General features: G+C 37.1%; 1 protein-coding gene across 1 annotated transcript in view; it reads right to left on the minus strand.

Moving 5' to 3' along the window:
- CSMD3 (CUB and Sushi multiple domains 3) overlaps window positions 1-19,032 on the minus strand; it is a 693,764-nt gene that overhangs the window by 368,667 nt on the left and 306,065 nt on the right. The window contains exon 11 of the mRNA XM_026101199.2: window positions 7,545-7,666. Within this exon, the coding sequence (XP_025956984.2) occupies window positions 7,545-7,666 (122 nt within the window). The remainder of the gene's footprint in view (window positions 1-7,544; window positions 7,667-19,032) is intronic.

Raw genomic sequence — 19,032 nt, forward strand, 5'->3', positions numbered from 1 at the left:
AACAAGGAGCTCATGACAAAACTCAAATATAAGAAGGACACAGGGACAAGTCACCTGACAAAAATAAAGGGACTCTGTCCAAACATGCAGTGATAGGGTTAGGAAAGCTAAAGCCCAGTAGCTGAATCTGTTGAGGGGCATGAAAGGCAACAAGAAAGGCTTCTACAGGCATTTCAGCAGCAAAAGGAAGAGCAGGGAAGATGTGGGCCCCCTGCTGAATAGGGCAGAGGACCTGGAGACAAAGGACACAGAAAAGGCCAAGGTAGTCTCATTGCCTTCTTCACCTCAGTCTTCACCGAGAAGATTGGCATTCAGAAAGCCCAGATTCCTGAGACCACAGGGAGTATATAACAAGGAATACTTACCCTCAGTGGAGGAGGATCAGGTTAGGGGACATTTATACAAACTAGACATAAACAGGTCCACGGGACCTCGTGAAATGCACCCACAAGTGCTGAGGGAGCTGGTCAGTCATCGTGAGGCCATGCTCGATAATCTCTGACATGTCATGAGAATCCGGAGAGCTTCCTTAGGACTGGAAGAAACCAAATGTCACTCTTATCTTCAAGAAGGGCAACAGGGAGGATCTGGGGAACTACAGGCAGGTCAAACTACAGGACTGCAGCCTCACCTCGATCTCTGGGAAGGTGATGGTGCCATCCTCTTGGACACGACTTCCCAAACATATTAAGAATAGGAAGGTGACTGGGAGCAGTCAGTATGGCTTTATGAAGAGGAAATCATGCCTCACCATTCCGATAGCTTTCTAAGATGAGATGATTGGCTTGGTGGACTAGGGAAGAGCAGTGAATGTTCTTTCGCTTGACTTAAGTAAGGTTTTCAGTGCTGTCGCCCATAACATCTTTACAGACAAACTGATGAAGTACATGTAGATGAATGGACAGTGAGATGGACTCAATCCTTTTGGAACTGCTGGGCTCAAAGGGTTGTGACCAGCAGCACAAAGTCCAGCTGGAAGCCAGTCACTAGTGGTGTCCCCCAGGAGCTGATAATGGAGCTAGCACTGTTTAACATCTTCATTAGTGACCTAGACAAAAGGACAGAGTGCAGCCTCAGCAAGTCTGCAGGTGATAATAAAACTGGGAGTGGTTGATGCACCAGATCGTTGTGCTGACATTCAAAGGGACCATGACAGGCTGGAGAAATGGGCAGAGAGGAACCTCATGAAGTTCAACAAAAGGAATTGCCAAGTCCTGCAACTCAAGAGGAATAACTGCATGCACCATGCATGGAAGCCAACCAGTTGAAAAGCTGCTTTGCAGGAAAGGCCCTGGGATCCTTGTGAACAGCAAGTTGAACATAAGCCAGCAATGTGCCCTCATTGCACAGGCAGCCAACAGCCTCCTGAACTGCTTTAGGAAGAGCATCACCAGCAGGTTGAGGGAGGTGACCCTTCTGGAGTGCTGTGTCTAGTGGCTGGGCTCCTAAGTACAATGGAGACATGGGGCTACCTGAGTGCATCCGGCAAAGGGCCACGAAGCTGATTAAGGGAACTGGAGCATCTGTCATATGAAGAGGTGCTGAGAGAGCTGGGATTGTTCAGCCTGGAGAAGAGAAGGCTCGGGGTGGGGGGGGAGGTGCAGGGGTCTCATCAATGTGTGCAAACATCTGATGGGGGGGGGCAAAAAGTTGGAGCCAGACTCTTCTCAGTGGTGCTCAGTGGCAGGACAAGAGGCAATGAGCACAAACTGCAATTCCGGAAATTCCATTTAAAAATAATGAAAAAAAAAAAAAGAAAAAACTTTTTTACTGTAATGGCAATCGACCACTGGAATAGGTTGCCCAGAGAGGTTGTGGAGTCTCCATTCTTAGAGATAATCAAAATCTGACTGCACATAGTCCTGGGCCACCTGCTCTAGTTGACCTTGCTCTGAGCAGGGTGGCTGGACTAGACAGTCTCCAGAGGTGCCTTCCAGCTTCAACTATTCTGTGATTCTATGTAACATAACTTAGAATGGAGGCTTAGAAAAACATATGGGACTCAAAGTCAGATGTAACAGGAGATAGTCCCTTGTAGTCAAAGAAAACTGCAAGTTTCTCATTAAATGTCTATCGTAGTAATTTGAGATTACTACTAGATCATAAAAGGAGCCCTTGGAGTGCTTCTGCTTTCTGTAGTCCTATCAGCAACTACTGGAAAATAGTTTTTGCACCATCTCTTGCCTAAAAGGAAGTGATTCTTCCTAGATATGAAAAAAGTCCTAATTTTTATACAAAGTAAATTAGACAAATAAAGCTGAAATTCTGATACCGCTGAAGTAAATATTCATGATTTAATCATAGACGCTGAAATTGAAATAAAACTAACAAGTGCAAAACAAAAGGGAGAAAGAGGGAAATAAGAAATACTAGGAATATATAACAGAATGACACTGTAACATAAATTTATAGAGCATCTATGTCAAAAGTCCAAGCATAAACTAAATTCCAAAAAATGCAGATACCTGGACTCAGGATTTTAGCTGCAGAATACTGATATTAAGTGATAAATAAAAATAGGTGCATAATAAATCATAAGTAAATTATAGTCATGGGACCTTCCATGCCTTATTTGTCATTCATGCCAGGGTTTTAGCATGTGTTAGCTCAAGCAATTATTAAAATGGAATAAGGCAATGTGTGTATGTGTGTGTGTGTGTGTGGGGGGGCAGCTTCCCCCCTTACTCCTACCATTTTATTCCTTTCAGGAAAGATCTTTCTTTCATTATATCAGTATCACCATATTTTATATCAATTACAAAAGAAAAACAAAGAAAACAAAATAAAATTGGAAAGTTCAAGGACTTTCCTTCCAGATCAGTATTCTACCACTTCCTTTAAGGCATATGGCCAGATTACCTGCCTTTTTATTCAAGGCAACATCTTTAGTCAGAATAAAAATCCATCCTTGGCATTTAGCTGATGAACAGGAGGTCAACTATGGTATTTCTGTGAATGTAGCAGTATGAGTCCTAAGCCACTTTTGATTTCAACAATTTATCTTGGCTTCCTTCTGAATATTAATGGTCTTCTGACATGTTTGTGTCACATCTTTTTTCTGCCTTTATTTTTAGGGCAGGTTTTACTTATGGTCTGCTCTTTGATTTTCCACAACAAGCAAATAGAAACTAATGTCATGTCACCATTGCCTTTTTTTTTTTTTTTTCTTTTTTTTAATATATGGGTAAAGGGTAAAACATTCTTACAAAGTTAACTCTTTATAAATCAGTGCAAATATCCTATATAGAAGTTATGTATATGCATCTGTCCTGAAATATTTCAAATTTACCCAGAACATAAGCATTTGCCTTACAACAAGCAGCAGCTGCAAAAGTTTAGAAACCCGTTCTTTTCAAAATAAATACAAGCATTTTTACCTATGTAGGATGCCACATGGGTAACCATGTAAAACTTCTGTTTCAAAATTATGTACAAATTACCCTATATTCTTTTTTTTACTGGATCACTATTCAGAGCTTTGGCACATCATAGATTTCTTTCTAAGGATAACTTTAATTATCTTCTAGCGAGCATATCAATTTCACAGAAGAGATTCCTGATAAGAATGATCATGCCAAAATGTGTATGAGAACAATACAAATATACTGATCTCACAAGTATCAAATGTGTTGGTGCACCCTCATCAGTGAGGCTTACTCACCTGCCTCCCATTCACATGGCCTTCCCTTCACAATTGATTTTTTATTTAATTTTTCTACTTTTCAAACCATAAAATCTGATAATAAGCTCATTGTCCTCTCTGGCCACATTTAAAGTATTTACCAGAGGATCAATTACCTCCAACATTTCTACTACGACAGAAAGATGATTTCTTGCAAAATTGCTTTTCTATAGAAATAGATACTAAAACACTTGACAATGAGGCCAGAAATGGCACCGACAATGCAGCCTGAAATAAATTAGATGCTATTCTCAAAGACTTCAGTTCCTTTCCTCCACCCCCATGAATGGACCTGTATTGCTCTCTGGATATCAAAAGCATAGTATTATTCCACTATTAGCAGGGCTTGGGAATGAATGGCATGTTTGGTTAACAGTGGGAGGCATGAGACAACTGCAGTGCAGTGAAAAGCTAAGGAAGCAGATGGCTAACTGGGACCAAAGATATTTCTTTAATCATCTGCACTGTACTGATATCAAACAGATATTGCTGAACCCAGTCAGAATAGAAATCTGACCGGATTCAGTCCTGGCATAGACACAAAGACAATGAGAACAACAGCTGTTTACAGCAGAGATGAATTTCCATTCAGGTTCTTTTCCATCTATTGCTTTCTCCCTTAGAATATTCTCTATTTTTAAACTACTTAATTGCAATTGATGAGACAGAAGAAGCTCTGAAAGGTTTAAAGTTCAACAGGCCCTTATGGTTCTCATGGCTCTGGTATAAAATAAAAATATTTCCATATTAAACACGATGACCTTATTTGTTATAGTCATTGTAAACAAATATTAATGACTAATCTTCATTATCTCCGCGGCATTTTGACTTAAGACTGGCAAAGATCTCAAATATAAAAAGCTGTGCCTTTTAGCAGTCATGCAAGGCAAGCACTATTGCACTCAGGACAGCAGTAAGGCAATGTCAGCATGAATCAAAACTGAACACATTAAACCAATGATTGTGCAAGTAAAAACTTCACACATGCGGGTTCTTCAATATATGCTACAAAGAAGCTGATACAACTATAAAAATGATCTCATCTTACTTTTCCTTTCTTTTTTTAGAATTAAGCTAAAAATCAGTTTCTTCAGCAAGTCTAGGTTCTTCTAATCAGGGGTAGCCACATTTCATACTGACAGCTATACACAGGTCAGAATTTTATTTCTTAGACAATGTGTAATGCCATGTAAACCTTTTATCTATCCATTATTTCAGAAACTCTCTAATTATCTTTGAGTCTGCATTTCGTTGTAATATCAAAGAGAGACAATTATGGCGGACCAATAGCATGCAAAGGATAGTTTCAGCATTGTCAAAAAAATATTATTATAAACTTGTCTGTAAGAAACAGAATGAGTCCTTGCACCAGTTTGCCGGAGACAAATCTAAGATTTTTTTAATCTAGTGCCTTCAGTAGTACATCACAGAAGTGCAGGAATAGTCTCTAACAAATCATATTTTGAAATAGAGATTATATTGTTACCAATATCTTGATTAATTTAGATTTTTTTTATGTTTTCATTCCAGACACAACTCAGTGCTGTACCATGCCTTAGCAACTATTCTTGATTATAGCTTTACTTAAAAACTCATACTTAAAATTAAGTGACCTGTTCTTAACTGTATTTTTCACTGTAATTATATCTTCAATGCTTTCTTGGCATTTAAGCACATGAGAAAATAGATAGGTATATACTAAGTACTAATCAAATAAAATGGAATTATGTATGCACTTAAATACTGTGCTGAATGAGCCCAGAACTACCCAGAAGTTTAAAGCTGAGTGTATGCTTACATATTTTCATCAGTCACAGCCTAGAACAGTTTTTGTGCTATGCTAATATGCTATTACTGCAGTATTTACAGTTTCAGAAGCTTTTCCAATAAAAAAAATACTTTTTTAAAATACAGAAATCTTTTGAATAATTAACCTTTCCTTTCAACTATCCCAGGCATGAGCTCTGGCAAAAGGGTAAGTTTATTTTGTTTTTATTAGAACTGGAATTTATACATGTGAAGTAACTGGATCCCTGAAAAGTTTTAAGAGGAAGAAGAACAAGCCCAACAACCACACTGTCCCAGAGATACAATGTTCATCCACTTCTTAATTTTCTGCAATCATCTTTAATTCCAGAATTCCTTAAAATAGAAACTGGAAATTTGTAATACTGAGGAATAATGCTTATGAATGCTCCCATACAAAATACTTTTTATCAAAAAAAGTGCTTCTTGTATTGACTGAGTTCTGCATTTTTGAAAATTCCACTGCATCACCATGTTGGACTTTGGGCTGAGGGGTGCTGGAAATCAGCAGCAAGACACAAAGGCCTCAGAACAAGAGTGCAAGCCTTAAAATCCTTCTCCAAGTCCCTAATATTTAAATCCTGCAGTCCCCTGAGTTTTGCCAGTAGGTACATAGCAGCTTGTGGGCTGCAAGTTCTGTTTCTACTTACACATACGTGTAAGTTCTGATTTGACCTCATTCACGTAGACATCCCCTTATTTTTCTGAAATGGAGCAAGAGTATCTGTTTTATTTAAAAATATAGTCAAAAAAGGTCTTACTTCTATGCTATACAACAGCATAATGGTGGTTTCAAACCAAACTGCTGGAACATTTGTTTGAAGTGTAAGTTCTGTGCCTAATTTCCTCAAATGATAGCCTATCAAATCATACCCACTACCACACCTGAAACAACTGGCTTTCAGGAATTCTAGGAGTACATAAATTTCATCTTGCTCACTGAGGGGTTTTAATTAAAGTAATAAAAATATCAAACTTCTCCAGGCCAGAGAAATAGATCTTCATTACTACTTTCAAACTTTGTGCTCCAGATGCTCCTCTGTGGGACTGAGCACCACTGTTCTCTTTGCACCCCTTTCCAAGGACGCTTGATGCATTTTAAACGTTCCATAATTTGGAGATAAATTCTTCCACCAGGACTTTATAAGGCTAGATACTGAAATGGAGTAATGTAGCCAAATGGCTTCTGAAATGGAAATAGGCTTTCACCAGGTCCCGTAGCTTTCTGGTTTATAGACTGTTCAGGTGTAAATTGGTAGTCCTTCAAGGACTCTCTGCTCAGTTTGTGGAGTATGATGTAGATGGCAATATAAGACAGAAATTAGGAGGCAGAATCTACCTCTGTCACAGCAAGCACAGATGTGGATAGTCCTTCGTAAAACATTCCTAAGCTATACAGCTAATTTCTTTTTTATTACATCTAAACAAATCTATTTCATTCAGTTCTCTTGAAGTGATACACCTGGAAATAGAGTTTAGCTGTTGCTGCCAGGTGCCTAGCTTTTGAATTTAAGGACAACTGGTTTCATAATTTAGCTTTATTGCTTCATTTTGACTCATCCAGCATTATCAGAACTCCTAGTGCTTTTGGTTTAAAGTGTAGGTATAAAATGCATGGTATTTCAATACAGTGGCTCAGACAGGGAAATAAATAAAACAACTTTAGAACTATCCTTCATGAAGTAAAACTAAATCCATGAACTTCAGTCATTTTTCACTGTCTAAGGCCAAATTGCACGTAAACAGTCCTACACACAGTGCAGCCCTACCGACTATATACAATATAACTGGACCCATGACATTATTTCATACCATCAAGTATTCGCTTCTGGGAATTGATTTAGGGAATCACATAAAAACATGCTGACATCTACTTGACATAGAAAAATCAAAATACTCTCAGGTGAAAGTATCTAATATCAGTCATTTCTTAAAAATGTCTACAATGCACCACATACACCAGTTGCACTATGTAAATAAATCATATAAATAACAAATGTCATGGTCAATATATGCCTTTGTGTTTTTAAAAGCAAAACCAGAATTTTAAACTTACCTTATTAGTATTGATAGCTGTGATGACCCACACACACTGAGCATTGCTGTCATACTGGAATGGAAAATTAGGTGATGTGAAAGTGCCTCCAGGTCCCTGAAGACTGGATCCACAAGTCTTGACTGCAAGAAGAAAGTTCATCTTATAATTCACATAAATACATAAAGCTTGTTTTATGCATCTGCTACAACTTATACTAATCAGCATTTAAAGGATGAAAATACCATTGACCAAAAACAGGACTTCCTAATGCAAGATAACTGAACACTCATGCTTGCATTCAAGCTTATAATCTGAACCAAACCAAACCAAACCAAACCAACCTCCCCGCCACACACACACACACAAACATTCGAATCAAAAAGAGACTACACAGAGAAACTCTTTGCTCCATTTATTTTTAGAGGAATACTTTCATTTAAGAAGTACCTAATGTCATTATCTCCACAGATATCTTGAAAAAATTTATATAGTAGAACACAAAGATCACTCTAATCATGGTGTATTTTTTGATTATTTATTGGTGTATGGCTACCTCAACATTTTTCCTGTCATTACCACTTCCCAGGCCATTGAACCAATAGCTGAAACACTGAAAATTTTAAAGGTAACTTGTAAAACCAGTCTAACACAAAACAGTGTAACTATTTTTAAAGACTGCTAAGTATATTCATTTACAAATCAAAATCTGTATGGTTATTTATAGTAGACTATCATAAAAGAATTGATATCTTTATTCATTTTAGGTTGTGTCTTACATCACAAGTAACTCACCGGAGGTAAATAGAGTTATTTGTGCTGGTGAATGATACTACTTAGGCACTAAAACCATACCTGCTGAAGCCAGTGAAAGTTTTACTGTTGGCTCCTTGATATTCAAACCTTTCTTAACGCACTAATGGTGAACTTGTCCTATATTAAGCTGTAGAACTGACAAGCAACCTCAGCCCTTGAGCTTCTTGCCCTGTTTCTGTAGAAATTATTATGGCATGTAAGTAATCTGCAGAAGCTAAAGAGCTATCGCTTACTCTAGATTCTAGCAGAATCCAGCTCACTAAATTGATTAAAAATTTTGACTAAAAGAAGCAAAATTACCCCACAGTCATACTGCATTTTGCATGCACAGTGCGTGCTTATTTGAGCAATAGCAACTACATGCCGATTCAGCTGTTCTTGGATGCAGACTGCTTCCCCCCACCCGCCCCGTTAACCTCGAGAAGGAATGTCACCCAAAATGGAAATGCACAGTGACCTGGTCCTTCAAAAAGAAAACTAAAAAAAGGCCTCTCCAGACATTGTGGCTCATTTCTGGTTCTGGGCTTCACCACATTTCTAGTGCTAATTCAGTTATTGCATTTCTGGTGGTAACTTCTGCAATCATATGAAAGTCTCCCAATAAATTTGACCCAGTTAGTTCGTAGAATTATTATTCTCCAAGTCTGAATTACAAATGCACCAAATATTTTATTAACAGATTAGTTTACACACAATGAATACTTATAACATTAAAATCTTTCCAAATTTCATGGAGAAAAATGTTGACAATTGATTACTGTAACTTTTTTTTTTTTTTTAAATTATTGGTGTGTGCTCCTGACATGACTCAGTGACACATACACATTTGGTATTTGAGGATTTTTTTTTTAAAGGCACATATTTTGAAGAATTTTCTTCTAAGAAAAGATACCCGCTATGGACCTAAGTAGCATGCTATTGAAAAAAAAATCCAGATAACGAAATAATTATATTTTATAAAATAGAAAATAAATAAATAAATAAATAAAGACACAACTGGCACCAAACATTCTTTAGAAAGAGGTCTGTGAAAAAGTGATAGCCAGGAAACCCATTGTGGAAGTCACAATTAAATACTGTTAAATCTATTAGAGACTTCAACATCACCTTTTTCCACGTGAATTTGTGTGAGTATCCAGATATGGAAATTTTGGTCAATACACAGCTTGGTTAAGTATGTTCTACTTGCAACAGCTTGCAAATAAAAGACTGTGGTAGTTGATAGTTATCCAGTGTTGTGAACTAAAGTTTCTGTGTTCTCTCCAAACATAATACGTGACATGAGAGATTCTCGTATGTTAGGCAACTTAAAATGCTTTGGCATGTTCAAGAAAACTGAAGGCTACTAGGGCAAACAATCGAACAGAAGAATCCGGCCCATAATTTGTTCATCATTTACACCCAACCCACACCACTTTTACCCCTCAGAGACGAGCCTGTTCAAAGCCACCCAGAAGCCGCAGCCCAGGGGGAGGCTAGGACGGCTCCTTATTTATGATCAGTGGCTGCAGCTGATGAGTTCCTGAGCGAGAGGGAGTATCACTGCCCGGCACAGCTTTTCTTCTGCCTTGTTTCTAAATAAGAAACCATACGACTCCTGCAGCTCGTGGTGGTGTGTGGGAAGAGCAAAAGCGAGGAGGGAAAAGCAGTGAGTGCTCTCGACCCGATCTGCCGGCCCATCTGAGCATGCGTGTGCGCGGGGTGGCGGAGCGGGGTGGGAAGCACGTCACCTGGCAGGGCTGCCCCGCTCTGCGCGGGAGCTGCACTTGCTGCCTTTCCTCCACGCAGCAATGTGCTGGGGGCCCCAAAGAAAAGCCATCTGCTTTTCTAGCGGAATGATCCTGACAGGTCTTTGACAACTAATTTCTATTGCTTATGCTCATTCCAAGTAGTCCTAACAGCCATTTGTCTTGAGTACTAAATCAGGAAGAAAAAAAATCACAAATTAAAGACACTTGATTTGGAAACTGATTAATGAGGGAAAAGGAGTGATTAAAACTATGGGTCTCCATTCATCTGAAAACACAAATATGAGAAGCAGCAAAGATGAAACCATTAGCTATACTTATGTACAGTTTAAGAAGACTTCTAATGCACCGACATAAAATACTGAAATAGTATGATCTAATAATGAAATTCTACAGAGTTCAAATAGAGAAAAAAGTATGTGTTCAGGGCTTCAGCTATTATATGATTCACCCCATCGCATCTGTCAGGTGACTGATGAACAAATCACATCTGCGGTTTTCTGATGCGTATCAGAGTCATTTCTATTTAGTCACAAGTGTAGTAAAAGCAACGTTCTACTGTAATATGATAATATAATATTAGAATAGGCCAACAATTTTCAAGTCTATAACCCAATTCGCCCATTAAAAACAAAACCTCCCATATGATTACTTTCTTTACCTAGTAAGTCATCTGCCTCTGAGCATCCATACTGTATCCTATCCTTTAATAGCCCTGTTTCTGCTTGTTTCCCATTACCTGTTCCCTGTCTTAATAGGCACCTCATGCTCCCTGCCTCTGCCTCTGATTTTGTGTGGATTACGTGAAGATTCATCCTCCAGCACTGTGACCTACAAAGTGCTGCCAATCATGGGCAGTGCCCTGTATACTCGTAAAGGTTTTTTATTTTTATTTTTTTACTGATTAGTAGAAAATCTCTCAAACACATAACAAGTAGTCTAAATAAACTCGTTGCTTTATTTGTCAAAAATTATAAATACTTCCTTTGTTTTGAGACATCCTTTGACAACCCTCTGAGTTCAAGTTACTCCTCATAAGCTATTTCACCTAAGTGTGAACGGGCTGTCATGTTCCTGTGCTGATTCTTACAGCACTGTAGGGAGTAAGTAAAAGAGAAAAAAACTGTTTCCACTGGATTTTGGAAGTACTGTCTCAGTCAGCTGATTAATGCAATTCTTCACATGAGTACATCTAGTCAACATGAGCAAAGCTTCCAGCAGCTGAAAGCTGCAAAATTGTAACTAGTGTTGAAATCGGCAACTCTGCTGATGGCAAGCTAGCCAAATGGAGAAGGCACACCAGGTGAAGGAAAAATGCCGTGTGCTAAGCCCAGCTCTCTGTATTCCCAACTGAGGGACAGGCAAAACCCAACGGCCACTTCCAAACGCTGCGACAGCATCTACCTTCGCCAGAAAAACACAATAGGGCTGAACCAAATGGAGGCAAATACACCTGAAAAGTACACTAAGTTACTCTCCTAAAGCAATATATTACATATAACATGTAACTTTATACCTAAAATATATAAAGCACAGGGAAACATAACCTCCATAAAGTTTTACAGGGAGGAAGTTTCGAAACACTTCATAGACATGAAATTTCATAAAGTTTCAAAAACACGAGAAAGAACCACCTCGGTAACTAGAAAAATGACCTGTAAAGACAGGAAGAAAACCTAAACTGATTTTCTAAAGCCTGTTCAATTGTTTTGTAAAATATATGCAGAGAAGAAGCATATTAGGGGCTTAATTCCCTTCTAATTCCGGAATCCTGTCTAGACATGGGAGCATTTGGAAATGGTATTTTCATATCTGTAAAAAAAGGCTATTAAGAGTAGACAATTTTCTGAGCAGCACTGATAAAGCAGCAAGCCATCTCATTAGAACATAGGGGAACAAAATGACATTAATCAGCATGCCAGATAATCCATTTTGTTCCTTGTTTGTCTTACAGACTTTAGTTACTGTTTATATAAGGCATTAAGAACGTGTAATAGCAGAAATCATAATTGGCATGTCCTCCTGAAAAAAAGCAAGATGAGTGCCTATACCGAAATTCAGGTTAAGCTGGCGCCAAAGGCCGACGCAGGAACACCGGCGTGCTCTGGCATCTGTGGGACTTCTTCTGGACGTGAGCTGCTCTGTCTGCCGAACACCTCACCGACGCTGCCGCGGTGCCAGCGCACACGTGGGCGAATGCACTGCGTGCGGCTTGCGCTGCACTCCCTCACCGCGCCGGCAGACTTGCCTGCCAAGGCTCGGGCAGCGCTTGCCCCCACCAGCAGCTTGAGCCAGGCCATGCCCCCTCCCGCCCAAACGGATGCTAAAACCCATCTAAAAACTGCAGGGGAAAGCAGCATACGTACGCAGGAGTACTACAGGAATGTAAAATAAAGACTACGTAGTATCAACAGAAGATAAGTTTTTAATTTTTAGGCGTTTTTTTTCCTCTGGTTGCCTCGAAATGGGGGGGGGGGGGGGGAGGAGGAAGAATCTGGTCTGGTAGATTGGGAACTTAAAAGACAGGATATGGCAGTAATAAAAAAATAGTTTTGTTGAGCTGGCTAGAGACTCAAAGTCCAGATACACAGTCATTAGCTAATATTGCAGACACTAAATTGCAATGCTGCTATTTTTTCATTTACAAATACATAGAGGTCTATTTATGTGTGTGTATTTTTATCGTGTGTGTATTTTTATCCTCAAGTACACAAACTATTTGGCAAAGTTACTTTCCAACTCCTACATTTCTTCCCATAACACTGTAACACCACAGGCTACAGACGCAGCATTGGCTGCTTGCTGGCACATCTCCACCAAAAAACACAGCCCTCCCACAACGGGTGGGGAGAGGCAGAGCAAGACGGAGAGCGAGCGAGCGAGCAAGAGAGAAAGGTCACATTAAGAAAGCCTGAAGCCAGCTCCTGCTTTCCTCAGTCTTCATGTACTTGTATGCATGCATAGATATACAAATATATACAAACTTATATTTTCATGTGTACCTGCTGATGTTCACGCATATATGTGTCAGTAGATGCATGTCATTGTGTACACAAACATGTATCTAATTCTGTTCTAAGCATACAAACAGCTGAACAACACTAGCTGAAAATCTGGCACATGAGCTTTACCACTATGACAGATTTGTTACTTTCCTTTTCAGTAATTGCAAAAAAATTCCAACTGAGACACACTTTTTCTTCCACAAGAAAGTTTGACAATTTATTTTCAAGTTGAAATGCTGAAGTAAAAAAATAAACAAAATGTGGACTTTAAGAAAACAATCACATACATCACCTTAAAAATTATGGCATTATGTCTCATCTCTCTGCAATTTATCAGCACCTATTGCAGCCAACTCCTACTAATTTTGAAGAATATTTATACCAAGTTTGCTAGTAAACCCCATGTCAGAAATGATATTCTTGTGATACTCAAAGTATCTGAAATACATATGAAGTTATTCTGCTTTATTTAAATTGGTAACAAGGTCTACAACAATCTTTTTCTCATGGAGTAGTGGTATAGAGACTGTGAGAAACCAACTGAAGTTAGGTTATACCAATTTTATTTGTCTTTCCTCACATGAAATGGATAAACTAGCTAGAAGATGGGAGAGAGGATACTATGCATAGTGTAAGAAAACTGGTTACTGCGTATAGGCATTTTTAACAATCAATTTTTTTCTAAAATGAAAGTAAGAGGACAATCTAAGGACTATGTAATTTCTCGATAAAACTTGCCTTAGGTTAGTAATATATTACAAATAAAAAGGTGTTGAACATAAATCTTCCAGAAAGCAAACAAAATTTAAAAGGTATGAAATATAAAGTTACACAGAAATGATACCAAAAACTATAGATTTAATTAGCATGCTATTACAGCATATAATGTCATGCATCATTCTAACTCCAGTATTTGAATCTACTTAAACTGACAGTTTTTTAATACTGCACACTGTAGCTTGCAGCAAACGGAAACTACTTTTCTATTGATGTATTTCTATTTTTTTAATGCAGCAGAGAATATTCAAGAACTATAGCTTTGGATTCTCTTTGTGGAACAAAAACACAATAGCAATATAGTCATCTGGTACTACACTCTATACCAGTGGCTGCAAAAAAGCGTATTCAAAAATAAAGATAGGAGATTTAGTTGCTTGAACACTTACTACACATTTTGTATATGTTTTCTCCACATTATTTAAAAAGATAAAATATATAATGGTAAGATAATATCACATAATGTCTTTTCCTGGACTTCTTGAACCTGTCCCTACTTCTTCTAAGGCTTTGAGAACCCTGCTTTGCAATCTTAATATAGATTAGCTGCTGGTCACCTGCACAGGTGACAGTGTGTCTGTCTCCAAATACAAAGCAAAACACAATTCCCTGGGCATTCAAATTTGCTCATCTTGAATAGATGCTTCTGACATAGGAAGACCATATTGGAAGCCCTACTGCTGAAGGGTTTTGTGAGGCTGTACAAACAGCTTGTCAAAACTCATTGGTTAGTGCCTCGAGTAAGCCAAGACTGTGGTCATATAAGCTAGCCTCAAAGCATTAGTCAAAATCTGAGCTGCTGTATTTTGCAACAAGTGAAGTATTACAAGTGGGAATCACAGAAAATGAATCATTATTAGGACTGAGAAACATCATTTCTTTCCTAGTTTACTCTTGTGTCTTCTGAAGGTTTTGTCCTGACTTGGTTCATTATTATTCACCATGAATTTGCTTTCTTTTTTGGAACTGATCTAAAGACAGGAATTAGGTTACCGTTCCTATGCAGATATTACATGTGTTTGAAGATTAGTTCTGATGGTCCTTCTGAATATTTTATACAGCATTTGGAAACAGATAAGCGTTTAGACATTGATGTCTATTATAGTCTAAAACAAGCGTTATTAAATTTATACTAGCTGGCGGTCACAGGTGCACACTGAACCTGCTCCCTCTGAAACCCATGAGGAGTTCTTTTACTCATTCCTTAATAGTAGTAATAGTTCAGTAGCTGTATTAGCAAATTTTTCTACTGCCATTCTCTGTTTACATTTCTGATACACAGCTATTAACTCAGTAGGAAAAAAGTCAAATACAAGCATGAGACTGATAACATTTGACCCTTAATATTTTTCATCAAATAGGGATTTTTATTGGGTTGTTGTAGAAGCAAATTAGAACTGACCAATATGTATGACCTGACTGCCATTTAGAGTTTATATGATTTTTACATTTCTAAGTCACTACTTTATGTGATTATCTAATGAAGTACATCAAGCTGACATTTTCTCACAGTACCACATCTGATTTCAGACACATCATAAACACAGAAAAAAATATCATTAATACATTTCAGAAGAAATGGGCAAAAACGACTCCTAAGACCTCACTGTCTTCTAAGCACAGAACCAGTTCTTGGTAAGAGAGAGAGGTCAGTGAGTTGATGGGAAGCTTTTGCCATTCCAGTATCCCATACTACTTTTCAGAAGTTATTATGACTTTTGCTATTAACAAATAGTTAATGCAAGCCAATAATGAGAAATCATGAATGAGAATTCTGTATGTGAAAATAAGTCCTATAAAATCTGAAGGGGAAAAATTCAGAAGAAACAATTAACAATGAAAATATAAAGTCAATCTAGAAAAAATATAATATTAAAAAGATAATTCACTTTTTGCAGTCCTTCATACTGAAGGTAATAGAACTAACACTCATATAGACAGATTTTATGTTTATTGGATAAACTAGATTTAAACCTCCCTCAAGAAAACTTACCACCACCACCACAAAAACCCTGAAAACAAAAGGAAGCCATGTGATATCCTAGCAACAAAGGTAAACACGGGGCACCATCAGTTTGGGAAAGCTGATTAAAGATATACTGTCTATTCATAACACGTAATCACTGTACTGTAAGAGTGTGTGCAAAAGACTCAGTTATATGTGTAAAATGAGTAAGTTCAGCTTGTTAGAGTTCCACAAAAAATCTACTAAATTAAAAGATAAAGTCAACCAGATAGACACAATTTAATTGGATTTTCAAAAAAGCTATTAACAAGGCTACTCACTCAGAAGAATCGAAATAGGAAAAAAAGAAAAACAGTTAAGCAATTGGCAAAAGAAGATAAATTAATGAAGTTAATAACAGAATACTCTTCAGTGAATTGACTAATAGGAGAGGCAAAGGTATTTCCATCACAGTTTTTATATAGAGAATATAAAACTTCATTTATATATAGATATAGATATATGGTTATATATATAATGAATATATATATTTATTACATAAAAGTAAGAAAATTTTAGTAGACCGAGTACTACACCAAAGTCTTACCAGTTGGCAGGTAGTCTAAACTTTTCCCATTTTTTCTTCAAGATTCCAAGTTGGAAAGAAAAGCCATTTTAAAATTTGTGTTTGTAGGGCTTTTTAATGAGTAACTTGGTTTAGTGAACTTTTTTGGTAACTAAACTCTGGAAACTTTAGCCTTTGAAAATTTCTAAAAAATTGTCCCAGAAATATCCTGATATACCCTACCTGTAAAACTTAATTCATCATGAAAATAAATATCAAGTAATGGTAAAAAATTTATTAAAACCTCAGTTTTTGTAGATTTAACTGAGTTGTGAAAGCTATAAGCAAAGCAGTAAGCACATTTTTACTGCAACTTACTTCAAAAGAGTCTAGACTTACCTATTATGAGTTGCAAAACACTACATACATACGTTCCTCTTAAAATTCTTTCTGTTTATATCTAACAGCTGCTGCTATTCAGAAATGATTTCTGGATACTACAGGAATTCAATTATTCAGAGAGCATGTCTCACAGTAACTCTTGTCATTGCTATCTCTCACACTGTACTGCAACAAATTTCTTTGAAAAAATATAAAATAGAATAGCAAATTAGATATAAAGATTATGCTAAGGGCATATGGAACAGTAAAAAAATCCCAGCTTTGCCAATAAAAACTCACTAAAATTTTCCATATTTAAGAGAGCCTTTCTTTGCTGCATTTAAAATAAACCTTTTTTATTCTGGTATTACTATTTTGGGTAACAGAAGTGATCTTTATTCAATAATATATAATATATTGCTTGTATTTTGCCTAGCCTGCTTTAAGTCTTTAAGGTTAATGAATTTATTTTTTCTTCAAGGGGAGAGTATCCTTCTCCCCATATACACAGACATAATTTGGCCATGCTGAGACATATCATATAATAGAATATAGTTTCTAGAATAACTTATCAAAAATACTTTTAAAATAATTTTGGAGAACACCAACAAAGTATCATTGACCAGGCAGGGAAAACAAAATACCGGTATTTACCATGTCAAATTTTAAATTTTCACTTAAAAATTTTCACTGTTTTCAAAACAGATTTTAAAGAGCTGAGTGCTACATGTGAAGCTAATCTCCCAGACAGAGGGACATGTTTATCTTTATGGGCAACCTAGGCTCCTATCTCTGGATTTCTGAATTTCATTCTGTTAGTTATTTGCTGTGGCTTCATTTCTTTTCAATGATATTTTTCCCCTAAAATTGTTTCAGTTACAAACCAATTACATCACTTGTATGTGTTGTACTATATGTACATGTGGAAAGATAAATCAGTATAAAGCGGCCGCATGTCCTCCTCAGAACCAGATATACTTTCTAACTTTGGAACAATCTTCTCGTATCTCCATTTAATCTCTCTCAGCCTCAGTTGCTTATAACTAAAATGGTGATGATAATAATTTCTTATTTCTTGTTAGGAGTATAAAGACAACTCCATGATTTTGTTAGGCGTGTTTGAGTCCTAAGAAGCACTAACACCTTTTCCCCAGATTAAAAAAAAAAAAAAAAAAAGTAAGTTTTAAGTAACAGATTATATTTGGATACATTTGGATATGTTAATTTTCTCACCTGGTATTGACAAAATTCATGTGGACATCACATAATAATTTAATACACACGGGGGCCCCTCACTCATAGCAATATTTTGTAGATTCCTGTAATGTAATACTAGCATTAATGACCCAGCTCTGTGTTAAACCTAGTGTCATGGCACTTTTCAGATAACATAGACCTTTGCAAAGGATTTTAACAACGCAGTTGTCATTTCAAGAAAAGGGGAGTCCTAGACAAGAAAAGGCAAAATGAGTTGTCTGGAGTTGCCCGTGTATCCACAGGGAAAATGGAGAGATAAACTGGGCTTCCTAGACCATAAGTAAGCAACAGTCCATGCTGCCTAGTAAAGGCTCTGCTCTAGTCTGGCTGCAAAAGTCATTAAACCTAACTGGACGCATTTTTTGAGTTTTACAGTCATGTTTGCATACAAGACACATTCTCACTGCCTTATGGGTTTTTATTTTATCACCTTCATCTTTACGGAACTATTACAAAACCTTTCAAAATTGTATTTTACGCATTCCCAAATAAAACACATTCTTCAAGCAATGATATAACACCAGAATGATTTTATCTTTGAATTTAGGACATCATTTATAGGTTTCACCTCTTTGAGGTTGTTTAATTTTATGTTTGCTTAACATTATACTGAGATACGACATTTCTGTCAGTACATCTGCATGTGTAGGTATTTTACAGATATTTTTCTCCAGTCTTGTCTAAGTTAGTCGCAAACCATAAATTAGCAGTAAGGACTCTTGGGTGGCCACTGCTTTAAAGTAAATTCAAAATACGGAAGTTCTGAGGAATCTTCCAGAATCTTCGCTGTAAGTAGCTATTATATTAATTCACAATTACCTAGCATTCAAATCAAAAAAAGATTATACCTCATTAGTTAGCACACTGCCTTATATGTAAGCTACTATTTAAGCATGTAAACCTTTCTCAGAAGTTCTTTTGCAACATAATGTAGTTCTTTGACTTCAGAAATCTGCAATGCATAACAGTAGGAATATTCGATCAGTAGTCACATCTGTGTTTAAACTCTTGAAGG

The sequence above is a fragment of the Dromaius novaehollandiae genome, chromosome 2, assembly GCF_036370855.1.
Source record: "Dromaius novaehollandiae isolate bDroNov1 chromosome 2, bDroNov1.hap1, whole genome shotgun sequence".
NCBI lineage: Eukaryota > Metazoa > Chordata > Aves > Casuariiformes > Dromaiidae > Dromaius > Dromaius novaehollandiae.